The sequence below is a fragment of the Heliangelus exortis genome, chromosome 11 (genome assembly GCF_036169615.1).
Source record: "Heliangelus exortis chromosome 11, bHelExo1.hap1, whole genome shotgun sequence".
Lineage (NCBI taxonomy): Eukaryota > Metazoa > Chordata > Aves > Apodiformes > Trochilidae > Heliangelus > Heliangelus exortis.
This window is the reverse complement of record NC_092432.1, coordinates 293,324-311,390: the sequence shown is the minus strand read 5'-3', so window position 1 is coordinate 311,390 and position 18,067 is coordinate 293,324. Positions and strand designations below refer to the sequence as shown.

At 64.7% G+C, this 18,067-nt stretch overlaps 2 protein-coding genes across 4 annotated transcripts; one reads left to right on the top strand and one right to left on the bottom strand.

The window, feature by feature from the left end:
* Positions 1-100: 100 nt before the first annotated feature.
* FURIN (furin, paired basic amino acid cleaving enzyme) lies at positions 101-12,560 on the bottom strand. Of its 3 annotated transcripts, none has more exons than XM_071753977.1 (16): positions 11,998-12,560; positions 9,968-10,357; positions 7,043-7,141; positions 6,796-6,891; positions 6,348-6,476; positions 6,024-6,100; positions 5,582-5,670; positions 5,188-5,360; positions 4,295-4,507; positions 3,925-4,025; positions 3,735-3,838; positions 3,490-3,607; positions 2,658-2,837; positions 2,450-2,574; positions 1,900-2,016; positions 101-1,823 (listed from the first exon to the last, which is right to left on the bottom strand). In XM_071753977.1, the coding sequence occupies exons 2-16, from the start codon at positions 10,151-10,153 to the stop codon at positions 1,255-1,257; spliced, it is 2,376 nt and encodes a 791-aa protein (XP_071610078.1). In that variant the 5' UTR covers positions 10,154-10,357; positions 11,998-12,560; the 3' UTR covers positions 101-1,254. The 3 variants fall into 3 exon arrangements, with proteins under 3 accessions (XP_071610078.1, XP_071610079.1, XP_071610077.1); XM_071753978.1 differs by lacking the exon at positions 11,998-12,560 and adding an exon at positions 11,796-11,988; XM_071753976.1 differs by lacking the exon at positions 11,998-12,560 and adding an exon at positions 10,851-10,993.
* Positions 12,561-14,782: 2,222 nt separating this feature from the next.
* On the top strand, positions 14,783-17,923 carry MFAP1 (microfibril associated protein 1). The gene is made up of 9 exons (XM_071753964.1): positions 14,783-15,121; positions 15,214-15,433; positions 15,706-15,835; positions 16,006-16,193; positions 16,497-16,605; positions 16,676-16,836; positions 16,957-17,116; positions 17,199-17,288; positions 17,370-17,923. Exons 1-9 carry the CDS (start codon positions 15,043-15,045, stop codon positions 17,550-17,552), a joined length of 1,320 nt encoding a protein of 439 aa, XP_071610065.1. The 5' UTR covers positions 14,783-15,042; the 3' UTR covers positions 17,553-17,923.
* Positions 17,924-18,067: the final 144 nt, after the last annotated feature.

The window sequence follows — 18,067 nt, the reverse complement described above, 5'->3', positions numbered from 1 at the left end:
CAAGGGGGAGCTGCGGGGGGGGGGGGGGGGGGAGGTGGTCTGGTGCCGGGTCCCCAGCAGAGCCCGGCCGCGGGACACAGAGCACAGGCAGTGGAGCTGGTTTGCATAGTTCTGAACATTTAATAACTCAGTCTCTCTAGCGTTATATCCACATCCATTAAATTAAAAACAGGCTCAGGAGGCAGCTCCCGGCTGATTAAATTACGAGAAAAAATTACTGTGCACCAAAAAAAGTTATTATAGAAAAATAGTCCTGTGGCCCCCGGCCGGCAGCTCCGTCCTTAGTGGGCCAGAGCCAGCGCTGGCACGGGGCTGGTGGGTGCCCGTGCCACGGCCCCGGTGTGCGGACGGCAAGGGGGCTGTGGCACCGGCCCCCAGCCCGCGGGAAGGGAGCGGCGAGGGCAGGAGCTCCAGCGGGGAGCAGAACGGATTGTCACCAAATGGGGGCAAGGCACGTCGGGGGGCTGGGGCCGCAGGGGCGCCGGGCTCTGCCCAGCACAGGCAGAACGGGCACGACCCCCCGGCCAGCAGCGGCACAGCCCTGCCGGGGCCAAGACGGGGGGGGTGGGGGGGCCGGGGCAGGGGTTGTGCGAGGGGGTCCCTACCCGTGCCGGGGGCTGAGTCTCGGGCGCAGGGGAAGGCGCTGCCCTGCCCCACGCTCTGCGGGCAGCGGAGGCCCGGCCATTATTGCTGTTGAAGGGCACGGTGCAGGCAGACAGGGCCCAGGGGAGGCGGTGGGGACCCAGGACACTGGCAGAGCCTGGCGGGTGCCTCGATTGCAGAGGGTGGGCCATGCCAGGGGTGGACTCAGCCCCAGTGGGCAGAGCACATCCCAGGCTCTGGGCAGAGTTGCCCCTGTCCTGGCCTGAGCAACCAGCACCCAGGGACCCCACAGGCTGGCTGCCCTGGGGAACTGGTGTGACCCCCAGCAGCCACCTGCAGCAGGGATATGGCTGCCAGTGCAGGGGCAGTGAGTGCCAGGGCCCCGCTGCCATCAAACACCCCTTGGGGGGCACAGGATGGACGTGGGGGCCAAGAGAGATGGTGCAGGATGCAGGTTGTGGTGCTGGGGACGGTGCTGGCAGGGCTGTGCCCAGCAGCTGAGGCTGGGGCCGAGAGATGGTGTTGGCTGGGGGGGAGCCCTGGGCTGCTGCGGTGTGGGAGGGGGACAGGGGCAGAGTCCGGGGCCCCTCGGCCTCACCTGCCCCGGGCCCACGGTGCTGGGCAGGGAGGAGGGAGGGGCAGGAGGGCTCATCAAAGGGCACTTTGGTCTCTGATGAAGGCAGTCCTCTCACTGCGAGCTTCATTCTCCTCACCATCCGACTCCGAGGGACCCTCCTCCTGCCAGATGTCAGAGGGGAGGCCCTTGTAGGAGATGATCCCACTGTCCAGGGCATAGACCTTCACGCCCCGCAGGCTGAAGCCTGAGCGCGCCTGTAGCACCAGGAAGACAGTGACAAAGATGACCACGATGAGGACACAGCTGAGGCTGGCGATGAGGACGGGCAGGTTGGCTGAAGCAGGGGGTTCAGCCAGCCCCTCGCTGTCTGTGAGGGCAGGGGACGCGCGGCTGCTCTGCGTCTGGTGGGAGCAGGAGAGGTCTAGGCTGCTGAAGTGGGAGTGTGCGGGGCAGGTCAGGCACTGGTTGGGGCCGGGCCCAACACAGGTGGCACAGGAGGGGTGGCAGGGCAGGCAGAGGTGGGGTGTGATGGGCTCCACACTGTTCTCCAGGTTGTAGTGGGTGCTCTGGATGCCAGGTGCGAAGCCGGGAGGGCAGTGCTTCAGGCAGCTCTTCTGGTGCAGGTAGTACCCCTCCTCACAGACTGCAGGAAGGGCAGGGTCAGCATGGGCAGGGGGCTGCCTGTGCCCCCATCCCCACCCCACAAGCCCCACACTCACCCACGCAGGTCTGGCTGGGGGTCAGGGTCTTGCAGCCACTGCTCTCCAGCTGGTTGGAGAGGCTGGGGGATTCGGTGGCCGTCCCGTACAGCACGAGCGTGAACTTGGTCAGTGTGCCTGCAACCACACAGGGTGAGGACCACTGGGGGCACCACAGGGGTGAGGACCACAAGGGACACTGCCTGCACATGGGACAGGCACAGGGAGGGGGCTTGCACCACTCAGGGTTTTCAGGGGGCACTGGGGCTGTGCCCATTGCCTGGAGCCCCTGACATGGAACCATGGCCCCTGTAAAAGGCTGCCCACAGGGCAGGAGGGATTCAGTTCAGTTGGCATGGAGGGCACTTGCTGCCCCAGGCCCTGACCCTCACCCTCCCTGGAGCAGCCACATCCCCTCCCCACATGTCCAACTCCAGCCTCTCCCGCAGCCAGGTCCAGCAAAGCACCCAAGGTGCCACCAGCCCCTTGGCCTGGGGAGGGGGATGCTGGGAGCCAGCTCTGCTCCCACTCCCACCCAAGGCTCAGGGGTGCAAGGTCAGCCCAGCCCTACCATAGTTGTTGGCATCGCTGGTGTTCTCAATCTCCAGCACCCACTCCCCGGAGGGGTCCTCGTCCCACGAGTGTGTTGTCATGAAGGCCCAGTCATTAAACCCATCAGCTGAGAAGTCATGGGGCCTGGGCGAGGAGGGGCAACAGGTGGGTGCTGGTGTCCTGCGGACCCCCAGTGCCAGTCCAGCACCCCAGAGCCCGGCACCTACCTGGCAGCCAGCAGGGTGGAGCGGGTGCCCATGGGACTGACGAGGTGGATGGCCAAGTCCCCACGTCGGTTGTAGGACAGCGTCAGCCGTGCCTGTGCGTGCTCCAGACGGCTGATGTAGTTGGCTTTCCCCAGGCAGGCATCCACCTTCCGCCGCACCTCCAGGCGCTTCCCGATGTCCCTGCCAGCAGAGACAAGAGTGGGACTGGGCCCAGCCCAGGGACACATCTCCCCAGTGCTTCTCTGTGCTGGCCCTGAATGGGACCTTTCTTCACCCACCACAGAGCTGACTCCACCCTGCTTGGCATGGCTGGGGACATTACAGGCTCAGCCATCCTTCATTTCACAAGAAGTGCCTGCCCTGGATGGGCAGGGCTGCTCCCAGGGGACAGTGGAGGTGCAGCAGGCAGAGCCTAGCCCCGGCCTTCTCCGTGCCCTGGGATGCTCCCACCCCCAGGGTCCCCAGGGAGCATCCCTGCCGCACACGAGACTCAGCACATGTTGTGTTGTGGTGGCAGCAGCCAAGCAGGAGAAAAAGGAGCTTCTGTGCACCCCTGAAAAGCCCCTCTGTCCAGGATGACTCCTGCTGGTGGCTCCCAAACCGCAGCGCCCAGCCCCGTCAGATCCAGCAGGCTCAGCAGCTGACCTCGGTGCTAGGTGGCTGACGGCAGCTCTCCCAGAGCTCTCCTGGGAGGATGGTAGGGCTCTTGGGGCACCTCAGCCCCCAAGATCCTTCCACTCCCTGCCTTGGACCCTAAGGCACTAGGGCTCCTGTGTGGGCCCGTGCACAGGCAGCTACAGGGCGATGCCCTCCTGAGCTCACTGGCCCTTACTTTGGCTCCGTGAGGACATCAATGACACACTTCCGCTGAGGTCCCACTGTGGTCCAGTTCTTGGCCAGGTTCACCATGGCACCAGCATCCAGCAGGCCATAGCCGTAGGAGTGGCTGACTGTGGGCAGAGAGGGGGTCAGCAGTGCTCCCAGGGCCACAGAACACTGGTGGGGATGTGTGCCTTTGCACCCAGGGCTGCTGGGTACTCCTCCCCAGCACCTAGCCTGTCCCTAGCCCCCCGGTACCTTTGCGGCCAACGCCGTTGGTAACCCAGTCGTTGGCATTGAGGTGAGAGGGCTTCGAGGTCTGCACCACCAGGTGCTGCATGTCCCGCCAGGTCAGGTTCTTGCTGCAGGGAGATGCGGGGCTCAGGCAACGACCCAGGAGGGTTCCTGCCCTGTGCAGCTGCCCCAGCCCCGCTCCCCAGGCCCTTACTTGGCTTCCAGGGCAAGGGCGATGATGCCGGCAGCCAGCGGCGCCGAGGCCGACGTCCCCGTGTGCGATTCGGTGCATTTCTGCCTAAGGTCAGTGGTCACCTGCAAGGAGGAGCACCAGGGTGGGTGCTGCAGGCACCAGTCATGTCCAGGAGCTGGCCTGGGGGCTTTTGGTGTCCCCACAAAGGGCATGAGAGATGAGGCAGAGACACTGTTCTGGGGCCACTCATGATCTTCCCCTCAAACTCATGTGACCCAGGGGTGGCAGCCAGGACTAGCCCTGCCCCCAGCACCATGGCAGCTCAGCTCTCAGAGGGATCCCCACGGGTCACAGAGCATCCTGTCCCCAGGGACCCACAGCCCCAACTCACAATCTGCTTCTCGTCCTGGTTGCCACTGCTGTAGGTGGTGGCGAGGGTGGAGGAGCAGGCCTCGCTGTACCAGGGCACGTTGCCGTACTGCGTGGTGCTGCTGATGGACAGGGTGTAGATGCTGTTGGTGTAACCGTCACAATTGCAGCTGTCGTGCTCGCGGCCCCCGTTCCCAGATGCCCAGACAAAGATGGAGCCCAATCCCCCTCGGCCCTGGTGACAGAGGCAGGGTGAGGGCTGGATCTGGAGACAAGTCAACAGTGCCAGCCCCGGGGCTCCTGTAGCGGGAGTGGGAAAGATGGAGCAGATGCAGCTGGGACACTGGGGGACGGGGACACCACCAGTCACAGCTGCCAGCCTGGGCACCCAGCACTGCCACCCCTCACCACTGCTGTGCCTACCGAGAGTGCCCGGACGCCTCTGCCGAAGCTACGGGGACTGCTCTGGGAGGTCAGTGTTGAGGGCAAGAGGAGGCCCCCACTCAAGCGGGGCTTTCACCAGCCAATATCTTTCCCACTGGAAAGTCACCCAGGTTGACAGCCTGCGTGGGACCTGCAGCACTGCAGGAGCTCAGCAGAACATCCCAACCAGTGACTTGGCCAAGGCTGACAGCAAGCAAGCAGGGACAGCACAGGGCGAAGGGGTAGGGCAATGGAGGGCCTGGCACAGAGCCAGGCAGGAGCACAGGTCTTTGGAAAGCAAGGAGAGGACAGGGATAAGCAGCACAGGAGGAGCCCTGACTCAGAGCCACCCTGCAGGAAGAACAGGAAAAACCAACAGAGCCTGATCCTGGAGCTGGACTGGAAGACACTGTGGGAGTGCCAGGAGAGCAGCCAGGGACAGCAGAGCAGGGGAAGGGCCAGGAGCTCCACCTGAGCTACGGGTCGGCTCACCTGGTTGACCCCACGGAAGAAAGCCTCCTCTGCCAGCCGGGCAGGGCCATCCACTGTCTTGCCATCATCCTCGGGGCCCCAGCTGGCGCTGTAGATGTGGATGTGGTTGGGATTGAGACCTAGTGAATGGGCCTCCACAGCATCAGTCACCTCCCCATCCAGCATGCGCACGCCTAGGGCCAGAGAGCAGATGTCACGGGGCAGGGTGGCCGCAGGGCAGGGTGGCCACAGGGCAGCTGTGTCAATGGCAAGGGCCCTCTGGCCACCACAGCCACCCCATGCCACCAGCCACTGCAGGCCTGCCTTGGCCAGCAGCACCAAGACCCCCAGCACAGCCCACTCCTGCTGGCTGCAGGGCACCCGCAGAGCCTGGCACAGGACAGGGGGCACCCACCTCCAATCCTGGCATTGTAAGCCACGCCAACACCACAGATACCGTTGTTTGCCACCGCAGCAACTTCCCCAGCGCAGCGTGTGCCGTGTCTGCAGTTCAAACAGGACCAAGAGTGCTCAGACAGGGCACAACGAGTGTGGGGCTGGGCACCAGCCATAGCCAGAGGGACCAGCACCCAGGCTGCCTCCCTTCCCTCCCGCACCGGGTGGCTGAGAGAGGCCCCGTGGGGCTCCTCCATCCCTCCTCTGCTCCAGAGCTGGGGGGACCGAATGGTCAGTGCTGGCATTGAGCAGTCCCAAAGGATGCTGATCTATCATAACAGGAGGCAGGTGGTTGCTCCATGGGGCAGAAGTATGTTCCTGCTCCTCCAGCAGTGCTGTGGGCTGGTCCTGCCACCCAATCTCTGCTGTGGCTGGGCTCTGCTGCTCTGAACTTGCCTCACCTGTTGTCATTCATCTGCGTGTAGCGGGGCTGTGGGTCTGGGTCCTGGTCATTGACATCAAAGCTGGCCCCCGGATCCTGAAAGGCAGATCTGGCAGTCAGAGACCATCCACCAGGCTCACCAAGCCCCACCACCCTGGGGCCACGCCTGTGCTCCCTGCCCTGGGGCTGAGCTGAGCTGAGCAGGGGGAGCAGGCTCCAGACGCACCTCCACCACTTTCCTCCACATCCCACCAGGGCAGGCAGGAGCCCTCTGCCAGGCAGCTTCAGGGCAGCCCAGGCAGGTTTCTGTTGCACACTGCCCTGTAGCATCACCCACACTTACATAATTGGCCTCCAGGTCAGGGTGGTTCTTCTCAATGCCATCATCCAGGATGGAGACCACGATGCCCTTGCCCGTGTAGCCCTGCGCCCAGGCCTGGCGCACGTTCAGATCCCGCTGGTTGGTGTTGTACTGCAAAAAAAGTCCTGGCAATAGGAGCTGTGCCCAGGTCTGGCACCACGGTGGGGTCTGCCCAGACACTTCCTGGCTGCCCCTCACCCTGCTCAGTGGGCCACAGGGACAAGAAGACCCCAGGGACTGGGCACAGAGAGCTGGGCATGGCCACCCGAGGAGCCACTCTGAAACGAGACGGAGGCCCAGGCTGTGCCTGGGCCACATGCACACAGCTCCCTGCATGGAGATCAGGCTTGTGCCCAAGACACAGACAGGCAGGGGCAAGGATCCCGTTCCTGTCACAACTCTGCAGCTCCCTGCCCTGCCTGGCACTCACCAGGTACCATTGCTGAGGGAACTTGGGGTCTGTGGGCTCCATGAAAACGTCTCTCTTGGTCCTGCGTTTCGCCACCTGCTGCTCCAGCCACTGCACCTGGGGACAGAGAGGTTGTGGGACTCTGGAGACAGAGAGGGCACGGCACAGAGCTCTGCCCAGCCATGGTTGCCCCAGGCCTGATGGTGAAGCCCCCGAGACTGGGGCCAGCCCACTGCAGATGGTGGGCAGGACCCCCCCCTGCACATACCTGTGGCTCCCTGGCCAAACGGCTGTGCCAGGACTGGTGGGGAGAGAGGGAACGCTTCACCACACCGCTGTGCCGAAAGTGGTAATAGTCACCAAAGATCTGCAGGGGAGAAGAAAGCAGGATGGCAATGAGAGCCCAGTCTCCCCATACCCCAGCTGCCATCCTGAGCCACAGGGATGGTGGGGATTGTGTTTGGACACTCAGGGCAGGACCGCTGGTGACAGATTGCAGCACTGGTGACAAGCTGGGGCTGTGGCAATGCAGCCTCTGCCCACCACGCTCCACTCAGAGGGGCATGCAGATGTCTGACCCCAGGGGACAGCAATGGTGCTGCCATGGCACTGGCTCAGCCCCACAGACAGGGACAGCCCAGCGGGGCTGAGGCAGGAAGGGACTCCAGTGCAGCCTGGCTGGGCTGGGAGGACATCAGCCACCCAGCCACCCAGATAGTTATTTTTAAACCCTGAACCCTTTCCTATGCTGTCATTTCCTTATCCCCTCCATCACATCCCAGAGGCTGTCCTGGCTGTGCTGATCCCCACCACCCAGGGCCTGCAGCCCAGCAGCCTGCCTGGGCAGGGGAGAAGGGGCTGAAAGCCCACTCTGCCCCCCTGGAAGCCATGAGGCCATGGCAGCCACAGGATACGGCTTCAAGGGCTGCGAGAACACAAAGGAGAGGATGTTTCACCCCCACTGCCCCGGGCTGCTGCAAACAGCTTGGTTGGAGTTAACAAACCCCCCCCCCTCTGGTTTATCAGAGCCCTGCAGATGTGCCACCACACCACCGGGCAGAAGGGGAAAGGTGTCTGACTGGCACAGGCTGGGACTCCCGGCAGCTCCAGCACTCAGGGAGGTGCCGGGGTGAGGCCACCGCACTGGGCTGGCAGAGGTGACAGTGAGCTGCAGGCTCACCACCCTCCCCCAGCACCTCCACCCCTCCAGGGGTAAGGACAGAGCCCTGATTGTTCCTGCTCTGAGGCTGCAGCTCTGCCTGGCTATCCGGCTGGATTAGGTCTGCAGGGACACCGTGGTGGCAGGCAGGGCCCACACGCTTCCACCCTAATCCCCACAATCCCTGTCCTCAGCAAAGGCACAGCTGCCCCCAGACCCCTGCATCCCCGACAGCCATCCCTGCTCCTGCCCCCACCTCCTGCCACAGCTCATGGCCCCCCCAGCCAGCTCTGCTCCCACCAGTGTCCCCTGGGAGCAGGGCAATGTACCAGCAAGGACCTGTACCCCAGGGGTGTAGGAGGTGAGAGTGCATGAACCACCATGCTCCCACCCCAATGCTGCATTCCATCCCTCTCCTCTGAGAGGAGGAGGAACCCTCACTGTGCTCTGCAGCCCCTGCAAGACCACCAGCAGTGGATGTGGGTCCCGGCAGAGCAGGGGGCTGCCCCGGGACGCATGTGGTGGAGGAGCAGGGTGTACACCAGGACAGCACGCCTGCGAGGACAGTGTCCAGACCCTGTGCTGAGGCCAGGATCCTCTCAGATAAGGACCCTGGGGGCCTCTCACGGGGCACCAGAAACGCCCTGTCCCATCCTCCCTGTCCCAACTGCACATCCTGTTCCAGCGGCACCCCACAGGAACAGCAGCCCAGGAACCCACTGGGGAAGCCTGGCTCCCCCCAGCCCTGACACCAGGACAGGCTACAGAAGGGGAGAAACTGAACCCAGACCCGCAGGCCCTACCCAACCCATGGGGCTCTGCCTGAATGTCCTGCCAGCCACGGAGCAGGCCAGGAGAGCTGGGAGGTGCCAGATCCAGCCACAGAGCAAACAGCATGGGGACAAGGTGGGCACAGAGCTGGCATGGAGCCTCCATGGCTTGTGAAGACAGATCCCAGATGGGCCTGGGCTCCCTGCTGAGCCACAAGGCCTGACACAGCTGGTTCTCCATTGTAGCACAAGGCCTGATGGGCACCCCTGGGCCAGGGGAGGCATGGCTATTGAGACCAGTGCCCCTTGGCCCCGGCAGCTGGATCTGGGACCCAGCTCTGCAGCACAATGGGGAATGATGATGGAGCCCAGCACCTCAGCCCCATTCCCACTCGCAGGGGTCCTGGCAGAGACTCAGACCAGTAGGGCACATCCCAGTCCCCTCTGCACAGCAGCAGCTCTGGCCCCACACGTCCCTTGCCCTGACATCATCTCTCAGTCATCTCCATGCAGACAGCACCAGTATGAGGCTGCCTACAGCCCCTGCAGCACAGAGACCCTCAGTGGGACCTGCCCCCCCCCATAGCCCCTTCCTCAGGCATGAGCCCCTCAGGATTTGGGGCTCCCTGTCCCCAGCAGGGATCAGCTGAGGTGGCAGCCACCCTCCCCACCCACCATGGCTCCCAGAGCTGCTCCCAGAGAGGTCCTGACACCACAGCCATGAGTTGTGCAATTTCCTCTGGGATTTCACCCCTTGCTTCCTTCCCAGAGAGCCAGCCCAGCCCTGCACCACCCTGATCTAGGGGTAACAGACCCCTGCTGGGGGCTGGCAAAGCCACGTGGCAGCCCTTGCCAAAGACAGAGTCCAGAGTGATCGGGAGCTGCTGAGACACCTCCTGCCAAGGGCAGCTCAGGGTTGAGGACACATGGCTCTCCTCCTCCACCAGCACTAGGCACTCCCAATTTTTTCACGCTGGGATCAGTTTTCCTGGTTCCCCCTCTAGCAGGCAATGTGTGCTATGCCATGTTGTGCCATGATGTGCCATCAGACCATCCCGCTGGCAGGAGGAGGCCCCAGCTCCATCCAGGTAATCACCACCCTCCAGTTAAGGCAGTGGGTGCTAGGAGGTAGCAGGGAAGAGGTGGACATGCACTGACTCCACTGCCAGACAGAGCAGCCCTGAAGTGAGCCCATTGCCCATCTGCCTCAGCAGAGCCAGCAGACGACACTGATTCCACAGGCAAAGGAAAGCTGGGAACTTACCGGGCCCAGGTTGAGGAATCCATGCTTCCTGGCCAGCCTGTCAGCCTCCTGGGGCCCCGCAGGGACAAGCACAGCCCAGGTGTTGGTGTAAACCCGCTGGGCCAGCACCTCCTGGGCTAGGAGAGCGAGGGCAAGCACCAGTGTCTGGAGCAGGAGCAGGAGCAGCGAGCAGGGTCTCAGATCCATCAGAGAATCGGGGTTCCTCTGGCCAGGGAGCAGGAGGGTCCCGGAAGCAGGGGGTCCAGTGACCTCCCAGCCTCAGCACCCCGGGGCACACTGGCCTCTCTGCCCCGCTGGCCACCGCTCAGCCCGAGGGGGCATGGGGACGAGCCCGTGACAGCTGAGGTGGGGACACCGGCAGGGACACACCGTCCGGGGCAGCAGCACGATCTGTGGAGAGAGGAAAGAGCCGTCAGAGCTTGGGAAAGGCACCGGACCGAGACCTGGCGTGGGGGCAAGGGGCTTTGGGCACAGAGTGCCTGCTGTCACCCCGTGGTGGCTCTGTGCATGGTTTGTCCCGCCTGTTTACCTCCGATGTTTACCTTCGCATTGCCCAATGTGTACTTAGACTCCGCGCTTCCAAACACGGAGGGGATGAGGCAGGAGGGGAGAGAGAAGGCAGAAGGCGAGGGAAGCCGTGCCGCCATGCTCTGCAGTGCCCAGAAAGCCCTTCCCCAGCCTATCCGGGATGCTAACCCTCCTCGCCAGTCCCAACACATTCCCCGGGGGCACGGTCGAGCCGCCAGCCGTCCCCACGGCCACCTTCGCGCCGTGGGGACGGCTGGCGGCTCGGCCGTGGCCCCCGACCATGCCGGGAAGCGTCCTGACCCCTTCCTCCCCCCAAAACCCGGGTTTTCCCCCCGCCGTGGGGCCGTTCCCTTACCGCGGCCTCTCCCGGTTCCGCTCCCGGTCCCGTCCCGCCGCCGGCCCGGCCCCAATGTCGGCGGCGCCGCCGCGTCACGCCGCCCGCAGCGCCCGCCCCGGAGCCGGGCCCGGCCCAGGCAGGGGCGGCCGGGACGGCCGGCGGGGCCGCTTGTTTACCAGCCCCGCAGCTGTCAGGACCTCGTCCCGCCCCTCCCCGCGCCCACCGGCCCCGTTGCGCCGGGACCGCTCCGCCCGCCCACGGACCGGCACGGCCCGGACCGGCCCCGCCGCTCCGCCGGGCGCTGCCGGATGCCGTCACCGACGACCGCCCCGCCCGCCCCGACAGGGGGACGCGGACCCCCGGGCGCAGCGGGGACCGATACCCTCCCGCAGCACCGCAAAAAACCCGCCTGGGCCTGCGGACAACGGCCCTCCGCCCGCAACGGGCATGGCAAGGATACCACGGGGCTGACCCCGGACCGGTCGGCGGCCACTGGGAGCTGCCCATGCCCACCCGGTGCTGCCCACGTGCATTGGGGGATGCCCGTGCCCACCCGGTGCTGCCAGTGCCCACTCAGGACTGTCCACGTGCATTTGGGTCTTCCCGTGCCCTCTGGGGACAGCCGGTGCCCACCCGAGACCGCCGATGCCCACTGGGGACATTCAGTGCCCACTCGGAGCCGCCCGTGCCCACCGGGGCCTGCCGGTGCCCACCAAGGACTTGCCCGTGCCCTCCGTGCAGTAGTCCTGGACCTGCCCCAAAGGGCCCAGACCCCCGTGGGTCCTGGGCACAGCCCAGGATGCTGGGTGCCCACAGAGATGGGCCCTCAAAGACACCTCGTCCCACGTCCCTGCTCTGAGGGCTGGTGGGACACAAGCCCACCCAGGCCGTCCCGTTTCAGCCCCAGCAGCTGCCAGAACACGGGGTTCCTCAACCGGGCCAACGGCACCGGCCTTCTCGTACCGCGGGGGCTGCACTCCCGACGGGGTTCCGGGAAGCGGCAACACCTGGAAAACCCAGGAGAGAGACTTGAGCCGCGGAGGAGAGGTGCGGGGTGAGCTGCGGCTTCCAGAAACGCAGAGCGCTCCTGTCCCGGTGCGCGGGAGCGTGTCGAGAGAGGAGACAGCCGGGACCGAAGAGCCAAGGCAGCAGAACCCAAACTGACCTGGATCCTGGATCCTGCGGCGGGTCCAGGCAGAGGGAAGGGACTGGCTGGGTTGTCACCGAACAGCACTTATCAGCGCTCAGATCGTGCGGCTCTCACGATCGCACAGGAAGCAGTCACCGTGGTAACCGGGATGCCGAGAACAGCCCAGAAAATCTGGCACAGGACAGATTTCTGTGAAACTGGGTTAGTTCCGCAGGACACCCCCGGCTGCAGCTTTCCCTGGGACACAGACCCTGACCCCTGGCCCTGAGAGCCACCGGGGACCCTGGGACCACCCTCCAGTGCCCCAGTCCCGGGGAATCCCCAGCATCCCAGGACACACAGCAGTCACCCCACACCCCCACAGCCTGCTCAGGAGCCTGTTCCTGATGTCCCGGGAGCACCCATGGGGATATATGGGGGGATCCGTGTGCCAGGGGCAGGTCCTGAGCCTGACCCCAGCCCAGCAGGGCCTCCCCCTGCCCCCGCCACACTGGGGTGCTGGCTGTGCCCCAGCTGGTGACAAGCCATGGCACCTGGGGAGAGGAGCTGACAAAGGGCCCTTGTACACTTATCTGTGTGCCACGGGCAGGAGGAACTGCTCCTTTACACCAACTGTTGGTGTTGGCCCTGCACGCTGACCCTGCACCCCTGCCAAAGACAACGGGGCCAGAGAGGCCACCGGACCAGCAGCCCCCAGGGCCAGAGGGAGCACCAGAGGGAGCACTGAACAGGGCCAGGCCAGACCCAAAGGGCTGCTCAGCGTCCCCTTCCTCACAGGGGGTCTGCCAGGAGCATGAGCCCCCATCCCGAGCACTGGGGAGTGACCCCCCTGCACCACGCTGCGGCGTGGCACGGCACGGCAGCACGCAGCCATTGACACAAACCCACTTCCATGGAAAAATCAGGTCAATTTTAGGCTTTTCTCTGGCAGGGACTGCACAAGCCCTGACAGTGATGCAACTGCTCTCTGCCCCAGCTTGCCAGGGGGTAGGGCAGTGAGGCGGCTGCGCCCCTACCCAGAGGGGCTCGGGGATGCAGTCAGGGGCCATGGCACTGCTCAGTGGCAGCCCAGTGAGCAGGAGCTGGTGGAGGAAGGGCCAAGGGCCCTCACAAACAGCAGGGAAAAGCAGAGAGGCAGGTAGGGGACACCCGAGGGACCGCACGTATCTGGAGCACAGCGACCCACTCTGCCTGTGCCCTTCTGCCCTTCCCCAGCCCCCCTGTGATCCCTCCTGAAGCTCCATCCACATCCTCCTTTCCCCCCTGCTCCCTCACTGCTGGGCACTGCCTGGCTCCTGGGAAGGCCCCAGCACCAGCCAGGATGGGGGTTCTGCAGGGCCCCCCTAGCACTGCCCAGGGCCACACTGCAGACACAACACCCGCTGCAGGCACAGGCGGGGACACCCGGCCCTGCCCCCACACCCTGTCCTTGCCCCGTCACAGCTGCAGACACCAACAGGGCCGAGTCTGGCGTTATCAGCCTCCAGCTGACGCCAGCAGCCCCACCACCACTCTAACACCAACCCACAGCACCCACCCTGCCATCGCCTGCCCCCACAGCTATCCCTGTGCCTTCCCGTGAGGTGCCAGCAGCACTCGGGGGGTTCCACACCCGTGAACAGCAGCAGAACCCCAGCTCAGCCCTTCCACACACGCCCCACAGGGTTTGGTGAGCCAGGAGCGGGGATGTGGATGAGTGTGGGGGAGCAGCCCCAGCCCGACACGTGTTCCTGCCCCATGTTCAGCCACGTGTCAGGCTGGGGCTGCTCCTCCAGTGCCTGCGGTGACAGAGACACCCTGGGCCATGAGAGCGTTTCCCTGTTTGCTCAGGTTTTCCCTTCTGCTTCACCTTCCCAGGACAGCCTGTGCCTTGTGTGCTGCCCCTGCCACGGGGGACACGCTGTCAGCACACACCAGACCCTGATCTCACCAGGTGACCAAACACTCCAATTATCATCCAGGTACCAAGGCCAGAAAGAGCCCAGCGAGCTCTGGCTGCCCCTGGGCAAGGCTGAACCTGGGAGTAGAATCCTTTGGGGCTGCAGCCCAGCACTGACCCCACTGGAGAAGCACACTTGTCTCTGGGTGCTGAGATCCACGGCAGGATGTCTGGTGTGAAACAACCCTCACACGCACAAGAGCAGAATTAGTGTTGTTATATCAGAGTGTCCACCTGTAAAGATGAGCACTGAGTTCATTTGCAGTAACAAACCATTAATTGCAGAAATCCCAAGATCTCACCATGCATTTAAGAGATTTTTTAGGGGTGGGCGCAGGGAGTGAAAACCTGACAATTAGGAAATAATTTTTTTAAAAGAGTGCATTTTCAGCCAACGATTGCATAAACTGAGTGCCAGGACGTCCCGCTGGCCCTGCCTGTACTGGAAGGGACCGGGGCTGCTTCGCGGCAGCCGGGAAGGGTTTCCCGCCGGCAGCCGGTGCTGCCTCAGGGCTCCCGGTGCTGCGGGGAAGACGCGAGGGCAGGGAGCCGCAGGAGAGAAGAATTCTCTGCGAATTGGGCAAAACTGCGTCACGAGCAGCCGCAGCCGCCTGTGCCGCCTTCCGGCCAGATGAAGAGGTTTGGTTTTCCGCGAAATCCCCGGCTGGGAGATGGGGGAGCAGGGAGGACACAGCCAGGCCCCAACCCCGCCCGTGCGGAGCGGCCCTCACTTGTTTTTTCCCGGAAAAAACGCCCCGCTGCGTCAGTGGAAGGAAGCGGGGGCAGCCGCCCGCACCCTGCTCCCGCCCGGAGCTCCCCGACCCGCCCAAGACGCCGCCTGCTCCGCGCAGGACGAGCCCAGCCCAGGCCTCGCACCGGGGCCGCCGCCTCCCGCCGCACCGCGGAAGTGACTCCCGCTCCTCTTGAGCACCACTTCCGGTCACCCGGCAGCTGTTTCCGATTCCGGCGGAAGCGGCCCCGCTGTTGCCGTTCCGGGTGCGCAGCTGCGCGGTGTCAGCGGCCGCCGCTCCGCCCGGCCCGGCCCGATCTCATCCCCGGTTTCGTCCCCGGTCTTGTCCCTGTCACAGCCCCGGGCCCGGCCCGGCTCCGCCGCCGCCGCCATGTCGGTCCCCAGCGCCCTGATGAAGCAGCCGCCGATCCAGTCCACGGCGGGCGCCGTGCCCGTCCGCAACGAGAAGGGTGAGTGGGGGGGGGGCGGCCAGGGCCGGGCCGGGCCGAGCGTCGGGGGGATGTGGGCGCGGAGCCCCCGGTGACTGCCCGGGTGCCCGCAGGCGAGCTGTCCATGGAGAAGGTGAAGGTGAAGCGGTACGTGTCGGGGAAGCGGCCCGACTACGCGCCCATGGAGTCCTCGGAGGAGGAGGACGAGGAGTTCCAGTTCATCAAAAAGGCGAAGGAGCAGGAGGTGGAGCCCGAGGAGCAGGAGGAGGAGCTGGCCAACGATCCCCGGCTCCGCCGCCTCCAGAACCGCATCGCCGAGGATGTGGAGGAGCGGTGAGTGATGGGCCAGCAGGGACTCTCTGCACCCTCACGGGGGGCCGGGCAGGCCGGGCTGGAGGTGGCTGCAGTACAGCAGCACCTCTGGCTCCTCAGCTCTGCCCTGTGCCTCGATGGGTGCAGGTAACAAGAGGCTCTAGAATCAAAGTTACTGCAGGGTGCTTAGGGAGGGCTGGTGGGAAGGGACAGTCTGACACGGAGCAGACAAACAGCCAGTTCTTGCAGCCTCTCCCTGCTCAGTGCTGTCACGTAACTGGGGTCTGCTGCAGGCTGGCAAGACACCGCAAGATCGTGGAGCCTGAGGTGGTTGGAGAAAGTGACTCAGAGGTGGAGGGGGAGGCCTGGCGCCTGGAGCGGGAGGACACCAGCGAGGAGGAGGAGGAGGAGATCGATGATGAGGTGTGGAGCTGAGCAGCCAGCCCAGAGAAGCCTCTGAGTGGCACGGGTGTGACAGGAGGGGCCACCCCACGTCTGGAGGGAGGGGCAGCTCGTCCTGGAGCTGAGACTCTGGGCACGAGGCCAGCAGGGAAGCAGCATCGGGGCAGGTCTGACCCCTGTGCCCCCCTCAGGAGATCGAGCGCCGGCGCGGGATGATGCGACAACGAGCCCAGGAGAGGAAAACCGAGGAGCTGGAGGTGATGGAGCTGGAGGATGAGGGTCGCTCTGGAGAGGAGTCTGAGTCAGAGTCTGAGTACGAGGAGTACACGGACAGCGAGGATGAGATGGAGCCGCGCCTCAAGCCTGTCTTCATCCGCAAGTGGGTGCCCTGGGGACACGGGGTGGGGCCAGAGGGACCCCAGGGGACCCTTAGGTGTGCTGGGGGGACGGACAGCAGCAGCCTCAGGGGGCACACGAGGTGATCCCAGCACCCACAGCTCCTCGGCAGCTGAGGGATCCGGCTGCAGGCTGAGGAGGGGTCTGACTGGAACCCTTGTCAAGTCCTGAGGGCAGCAATGGGGCTGAGTCCCCGTCACCTGCAGGGGGGAGGAGACGATGGCTGCAGAGCAGGGGGGGGGGTCTGTAGCAGCCACCAGAGGGGCTGAGGTGGTCTCGTGGGCAGGAAGGACCGGATCACGGTGCAGGAGCGGGAGGCAGAGGCCCTGAAGCAGAAGGAGCTGGAGCAGGAGGCCAAGAGGATGGCGGAGGAGAGGCGCAAGTACACGCTGAAGGTGCGGGGGCACGGGGGCTGCGCGGGGAGGGGGCTGCGGGCACAGCCAGCTGAGCCCCCTCCCCGTGCAGATCGTGGAGGAGGAGGCCAAGAAGGAGCTGGAGGAGAACAAGCGTTCGCTGGCGGCGCTGGACGCGCTGGACACGGACGATGAGAACGACGAGGAGGAGTACGAGGCCTGGAAGGTGCGGGAGCTGAAACGCATCAAGCGGGACCGGGAGGAGCGAGAGGCGTGAGTCTGCCCTGCCCTGCCCTGGGAAGGGGTCCCACAACGACCCTCCTGCCCACCTCGGGAGGCCCGAGCTCCTCCCCTCTGCCGTTCGGGAGGGTCTCAGGGGTCTCTCCTGTCTAGGATGGAGAAGGAGAAGGCAGAGATCGAGCGCATGAGGAACCTGACGGAGGAGGAGCGCCGCGCCGAGCTGCGGGCCAACGGCAAGGTCATCACCAACAAGGCAGTGAAGGGCAAGTACAAGTTCCTGCAGAAGTACTACCACCGGGGAGCCTTCTTCATGGTGAGTGGGACGGGCACGGGGCTGGCGCGGGAGCTGCCCACCCGAAGCCACAGGCTGAGCGGCCCCTGTCCCTCTCCCACAGGACGAGGATGAGGAGGTTTACAAGAGGGACTTCAGCGCCCCCACCCTCGAGGACCACTTCAACAAGACCATCCTGCCCAAAGTCATGCAGGTAGGTGTCAGGGCTGAGGGCGCCGGGGGGTGAAGGTCAGGGACCCTCCAAGCACTGCTGAGAGGCTCTTCTGCTCCCCAGGTCAAGAACTTCGGGCGCTCAGGGCGGACCAAGTACACGCACCTGGTGGACCAGGACACCACCTCCTTTGACTCAGCCTGGGGCCAGGAGAGTGCCCAGAACACCAAGTTCTTCAAGCAGAAGGCAGCAGGCGTGCGGGACGTCTTCGAGAGACCCTCGGCCAAGAAGCGGAAAACCACCTAAGGGCAGGGGGGCTCCCTGCTTCCCAGGGACAGAGGGGACACAGGGTGGCACGGGGACTCCTGTGGTGACCAACCTGCAGTGCCACGCCCCCGTGACACCGTGGGCTCCTGCCCCAGTGCTGCAGGGGTTGGTGACCTGCCTGAGCCACGACGGCGCCTGATGCGGCCCTACAGGCACCTGGGAACAGCCCCACCACTCACCATTCTGGAGGAGTTCATGGACTTTTGTACCCCATCACATTTATCTGCCCTGGAGCTGGGGTCCCATTTGGTGTGGGACAGCAGTGACCTCGTCCCCTCCCCATTTCCACAGGGCTTGGCTTTTACACCTGCGTGGGGTGGGGGAGTTTTGATTAAATCAGTCTTTTCATAGGTGTTGTGGGTGTGTTTTGGGGGTGTGGCTGTGCCCTTGTGCCTCCCTCTGCCCTGATGTGCTGGTGCTGCCCAAGTGGAAGGGTGGCTGTCACCACACCCAGGTCACAGCTGCTCCCCAGGACAGGGGTCCTGGGGCTCCTG

Coding starts and splice junctions, on each gene's coding strand:
- MFAP1 (XM_071753964.1), top strand. CDS start 15,043: ATGTCGGTCCCCAGCGCCCTGATGAAGCAGCCGCCGATCCAGTCCACG. Junction 15,836..16,005: donor AGGAGGAGATCGATGATGAG/GTGTGGAGCTGA, acceptor TGCCCCCCTCAG/GAGATCGAGCGCCGGCGCGG. Junction 16,194..16,496: donor AAGCCTGTCTTCATCCGCAA/GTGGGTGCCCTG, acceptor TCTCGTGGGCAG/GAAGGACCGGATCACGGTGC.
- FURIN (XM_071753977.1), bottom strand. CDS start 10,153: ATGGATCTGAGACCCTGCTCGCTGCTCCTGCTCCTGCTCCAGACACTG. Junction 5,361..5,581: donor TTACAATGCCAGGATTGGAG/GTGGGTGCCCCC, acceptor CTCTGGCCCTAG/GCGTGCGCATGCTGGATGGG. Junction 2,575..2,657: donor TCCACCCTGCTGGCTGCCAG/GTAGGTGCCGGG, acceptor CTCCTCGCCCAG/GCCCCATGACTTCTCAGCTG.